Source organism: Silurus aristotelis, assembly GCF_946808225.1.
Source record: "Silurus aristotelis genome assembly, chromosome: 13".
In the NCBI taxonomy this organism is placed as follows: domain Eukaryota; kingdom Metazoa; phylum Chordata; class Actinopteri; order Siluriformes; family Siluridae; genus Silurus; species Silurus aristotelis.
Window position 1 is genome coordinate 27,080,685 of NC_139586.1, and position 6,189 is coordinate 27,086,873.

General features: G+C 40.5%; 1 protein-coding gene across 1 annotated transcript; it reads left to right on the forward strand.

The window, feature by feature from the left end:
• The first annotated feature begins 432 nt into the window (after positions 1–432).
• Positions 433–5,778, forward strand: ier5 (immediate early response 5). The gene has a single exon (XM_083559435.1). The coding sequence runs from the start codon at positions 4,427–4,429 to the stop codon at positions 5,141–5,143; it is 717 nt and encodes a 238-aa protein (XP_083415561.1). The 5' UTR covers positions 433–4,426; the 3' UTR covers positions 5,144–5,778.
• The last annotated feature ends 411 nt before the right edge of the window (positions 5,779–6,189 follow it).

The following is a 6,189-nucleotide window of genomic DNA, read 5'->3' on the forward strand; positions in this document are numbered from 1 at the left end:
TGTCTGTCTGTCTGTCTGTCTGTCTTACAGTTTGTCTGTATCACAGTTTGCTTGTCTAACTCTCTGATTGACTGTCTTTCTGTCTGTCTGTCTCATAATTTGTCTGTCTGACCAATTGACTGTCTGTCTCACTGTTTGACTTCCTATCTGTCTAACTGTCTGTCTGTCTGACGGGTTTTTGCTGAGGTTTTGAAAACTGGAAAATTGAATGACATTTGAGAAAACACCTAGTGGATATTCTATTGTCAGACTAAGACCATAAACCAGTATTTGAAAAATCAAACTGTAATAAAATAAAATATAAACATATCGAATACAATGTCTAGTGGTCTGTCCCTACCTAGCTACTATGTTGTTTTTTTGTTGTTGTTTGTTTGTTTGTTTGTTTGTTTTTTGGGGGGGGAGTGTTTTTAATGGAATTAACTATTAATATTATATTAATATGATATTCCACCAACCCATTCGATGAAGATTTGCATGAGTCTGGAACACCTGAAAGTTGGAATGAAACACTTTCTAAATACATATTTTGTGCCTTTTTTATTTTGAAAGACAGAATTCACCAACATCCTAAATAGCACAGTTCAACATTATATTTCCTGCTTCTTGTTTTCTTGACACAGGTAATTGCTATTTAAGAAAAGTGAACATCGAACAAAAAAAGTGTGCTGGAAGGGTTTAGAACACGTTCTGACATGTCTGTAGAGGGATAAAGTGCTATCAGTGTTTTCTGAATTTAAAACAAATCAAGACATGTATAAAAAAAAAAAGGAAATGAATCACAGTTTCACCTCCATTCCATGCAACATTACTGGGCTGAAAAGAGTTTACTCAGTAAATTCCAAGTTTATGATGGACGATGAGTATTAGTATGAGGTGTTATTTAATTCGTTAATTATGTCACACTGGTGTAAGAACTGCTTAGAACCCGTGAGTGTGGCAAGATAGAGGCCATTGTACATTTCATTATATTGTAAATGTGTAGTATTTTTCCTACACATATTGTTTTCAATGTTGCACTTGCGTTTTTTTAAGTTACTGTATTGGTGGTTGTCTCTTTTTTTGTATATTTGGCCTGTATCTAGTAATAGTGAATCAATAGTATGATAGTATTATTACTAATTTGCTTGAAAACCACTTGAACAGCTTCTTCAGAAAGATCTTTTGAAACAGGTCATGAAATGAGACATCTAAGTCCATTACTAACAGTCGCTGTCATCATGTCGGGCCTAGTGCATTATTAACTGCAGGGCTTAAAATCATTCAATTATTTATATTGCTCGCTCATTAATTGCCATACCTACCCCACTAGCTAGCAGCGTTTTACTGATTACTGTTTTGAATATTATTGCCTATCTTAAATATCTATTTGTCTAAGTCATAGCTCAGTAGTCAGGGATCTGGGCCCTTCCTGATTGGAAAGTTAGGAACTGAAGCTCCAGCACTGCCACGTTTGGGTTCCTGAGCAAGGATTTCAATCCTCTCTGCTCCTAGAATGCTGTGCCATGGCTGATCCTGCACTCTGACCCAAGCTTCCTAACAAGCTGGGATATGGGATGAAAGAATTTCATTGTACTGTAATGTATATGTACCAAGGAAAAGACTCTTTCTATTCAGCCTGACAAAACCTCTATCCGTTCATCCAGAAGAAAAATGTAACTCTGTTGTGTATTATAGCCATAAATAACGGTTAATTCACAACATATCCTTAATTATCTGTATATCTGTACATACAATGTACATATTTCATATTGTACACATCTATATGTTATATTTTTCTACATTTATCGTTCCTTACACGTATCTTGCACACAATCCAAAGTTAAAATTTTACATTTAGATCTTTATTCTCATTGCACCAGTAGTTTCTGCCCATTTTCACATTCTTACACACGATGAATATCTGTCTGTCTGTCTGTCTACCTATCTGTCCGTCCGCCGATCTGTCTGTCTGCCTGCCTGCCTGCCTAACTGTCTGTGTCTGCCTATCTGTCTGTCTGTCTGTCTGTCTACCTATCTGTCCGTCTGCTGATCTGTCTGCTTGCCTGCCTGCCTGCCTGTCTGTCTGTCTGTCTGTCTGTCTGTCTGTCTGTCTGTCTGTCTGTGCTGTGGCAGTTGGCATTAACAATGAATGCAGATGGTAAGCAGTACACAGAGGTTATTCCCAAAGAACCTTCTAGACTGGATAATTTTCAAATGCATGATGCAACATCATGTAATACTCGCTTGGCATAAAAAAAAAAAACGTTGGCATAAATGCACAAAGAAATTGTTGTCTTCTTCACACCGCACCAAAATGCCTGTTTATAATTAGTACTGCTCAGAGGCTTCTAATGCAGTTACAGCAATGCTGACAACCTACGTTCCTAGTTGTGTATCTACAGAGAAACGAGAAATGAAAGAAAACAACATTGAGTGTTAAGACACTGTTGTGCCACCATAAGATAACAGCATTCGTCCAGTTCAGCCTCATCAAACCGTGCCCTATATTTGGGCAAGAGGTAATCCTGGAAAAGAAAACAGATATCAGCACAGAAATGTTAATATTGATATAAAGATCACATCCCATGTTGTTGTTGTTTTTGTTTGTTTTCATATTTACGTTTTATGTCTGCAATTTGGCGGACTCCCTAATCCAGAGCAATTTACGAATATCTGAAATGGGCTGTAATTCATAAAATCAGTCTGCTACAATGGCATCCAGATGATGGAACTATAATGAAGGGACATTAGGTGCCACCCAGATGAGGATGGCACCCAGACACTTTTGAGTCTGGTTCCCCTCAAGGCTTCTTCCTCATACCATCTCAGGAAGTTTTTACTTGCCATCATTGCCACTGGTTTAGTCATTAGAAAAAATGTATCGGCACTAAAGTATACATTTTATAACCTCTTTATGAGATTTATATACAAATAAAACTCAACTGAATTAAAATGTCTATTAGGGGCCCACCATTAAGTTATATGAGGAACATTGATTTTTTATTTTTATTTCACTGTCTACCAACTGTATGTTTGAAATGGTAATAAAATCTATTCGTTCCGCCTCTGTTTATTACAGGTTTTCTCCCACCGTCCCAAAAAATAGTGGTAGGTGGAATGAGACTCTAAATTCCCATAGGTGTAAATAAGTGTGAATGAGTGTGAGTCTGGGTTGTATTGTGTCTGTGATGGCCTGGTGTATGCATTCACATTCTCGAGACATTGGATCATACTTAGAGACATGGACGAATGACTCTATTTATATATGTGCACCACATGTGGGACATTTTGATCCACAGCCATGTGGAGACATAAAGGAAACTTTATACTTGTGGGGTCTGATTTGAAAGCCATGACGTATGCACTTCCAACTCATATCTGATCCCGAGTGAAAATAAACCTTATACGTCACAACTTAGGCAAAGAGTCCCAGAGTCTTGTTTTTGGCCTTTATTTGTTTGGGGAATGTCACACTGAGCTAACGGTCTTTCAAAAACACAAGGCCGCATGTCTCCCATCCCCCTATACTACTAACGGCCCCATTCACATTTCCACGGTCACAATTCACAATAGCGATCACGTGACTGCGCTGTAAACCACACACACACACACACACACACACACGTACGCACTCACCATTACATCAGTCTAGAACATTTTAAAGGGCCAGAGACTATTTTCTGTTCGATCAACCCAAAACAACCCTCCAGCCATTTCTAACATAATAATCATCATAGTAAAAAACTACTATAAGACTTGTGACGTCACTGTCTCTAAATTCTGTTTGTTATTATTTTTTAAAACCTAGAAACTGATCCGGTCCCTTCCGGCTTAATACTTGCCGTTAGACGAGTCATTAGGCAAGTATGAATCTATCAAGTACGTCTTGATTCTACAATTTTAGCTTTTTTCTATTGTACTATAATGAAATGTTAATAAAAAATAACACAGGCGGAAAAAAACATTACTGTCCCTTTTAATCTTTTTTTTTTTTCTTTCCGACGCTCGTATTCAAATCGATTTCATTTGCATATCGCGCTCCGATTGGCCTTTGTCGGACGGCGGGGCGGAAATCCGAACGCTCGCGCTCGCAAAAGTCGTGACGTGATTGGCTGAGGGCCGCTGCCACGTCCGAGTATAAAAGGCGCCTAAAAATAGACGCGGTCTCATTCCTCTTTAGGCTGCCGTTCAGTTGTGTTCGGAGACGGAGCGCGCTGAGGTAAATGACAACCTGAAAGAACAACACGGTTTTATTTATGTGTTTGTTTTTAAAGCGATACGATCTTAAAACCCGATTGTGAACAGAAAACCACCTTAAAGAGGAAGAACAATATATTTTTTTTTGGATCATGTTCAAATAAAAATCGGAAAATCCCTTCAGATTAAAGCGGAACTTATCGTGGAAATATTTTTTTTAACCCTCACGAACCGATTCGAACCGATTATGGAGTACAAAGTGGAGGCACACCGGATCATGAGCATCTCGTTGGGGAAAATTTACAACTCCCGAGTACAGCGTGGAGGCATCAAGCTACACAAGAACCTCCTGGTGTCCCTGGTCCTCCGAAGCGCCCGACAGGTTTACCTTAGCGACTATTACAGTGGAATGTGTCTCAGTTCCCAGCATGGAGGAGACGCCAGGGAGTGGGAAGTCGTGGAGGGGAAGGAGACGCTAACGGCGGCCGTTGAGGGTGAACCGAACGAGTGTCAAACGCGAACCGATTCCCAGCAGGACTCAAACGTCACAGGAGACTCGTCCGAACCCGGTGTGGTTACTGACACTGATTCTGAAAAGACCCAACTGGCGTCCTCGGACACTGCTTCAGAACCGGAAGGGATTTCAGAGCAAAAACCAGCCGCTTGTTCAACCAGGAAACGAAGCGCTGAGAAATCCTCCACCACCACCACCACCACGACGTCCACGGAATCTCCTCAGAAACGGACTAAAAAGACTTTAGATCCGGAGGAAACCGAGGAGATGGACACGAGCAACGTGTCGAACCTCATCAACATTTTCGGCTCGAGTTTCTCCGGACTATTAAGTAAAGAGAACCCGAAAGAGGACACTCAGGAGGAGGACACGGGGGACTCGGGGCAAATCTGCTGCGACCAAATGCTTAAGAACCTCAACCCATGGAGCACAGCGATCGTCGCGTTTTGAGACTGACTTTTCTTTTTTTTGGTTTCTGGTCGACGTGTTCACTCGCACGTGGGGCTTTTTTTCGAAAAAAAAAGCTCGAAAACACGTGCTTGGGGGGGTCGGGACTTCCCCTCCCGCACCGCGGCTACGAGGCCGAACTGCAGCGTTTCCACCGCGGCCCAGTTCCAAATCCACTTCCTGGTTTCTGATGGGACCTGGAGTATGTCCTCTAAAGGGGAGCGGTTTGGATCGAAGCGCGTGCTATAAACTTTAACATGTTGGTGCTACTACAGATTAATGACGTCAAGGGATGTGACGTCAGTGAACGGAACTTATTTTCTCCCCCCCCCCCCACCAGACATTTGTGGGCTCAGCTGAATTTAACCAGCAATCAGATCAGAACGATCAGGAGAGTATTGATCATGTGTGATGTGTTTTTATGCTGATTCGATTTGTACAAAAAATGTCGAATGTTGATCACATGATATCCAGATGTTCTGTCTCCTCCCCATGATGTCTTTGTTTTATGAAGACTTGTAAATTTTGTAATGTTCATGTAAATATTGTTTTGCAATGTTGCATTATGAATCTGTATTTTTGGTATTTACTTGTTCTGACACTTACGTGAAGGTCACGTATTAAAAAAAGTGAAACCATCTCCTTTTTTTTCTCTTTCATTTCTATTTGCACATCTGACTCATTAACCCATAAGATCTTTTTTTTTATTTTTAGATCTGATATTAATAATGACCAGGTTTTTAATTTGGCCTTTTTTATTTTTTTTATTTTTTTTAAACTTCCACTTCGTGTCTTCAGGAAGCTCAGATCTTACATAGGGTGAAATGTAGTAAAGTGTAACTTCCAGCCAATAAAGACAACCTTAAATGCACTTGAACTCCTCCACTTCCTCTAAAACGAGCAGAAATAACCATAAGAGGAAGACAGTGGTGAGATAAGATCCAGACTTCTGCTGTTCAGAAACTGAAACCTCTTCTACCGCTCGGAAAGTAAGCCGTTTGTTCGCTGAAGAATGCACGGCATGCAGGATATAGTATCCATCTTGGCTC

Bases quoted from the DNA above. Each gene is read 5' to 3' on its own strand.
- ier5 (XM_083559435.1), top strand. From the start codon at position 4,427: ATGGAGTACAAAGTGGAGGCACACCGGATCATGAGCATCTCGTTGGGG.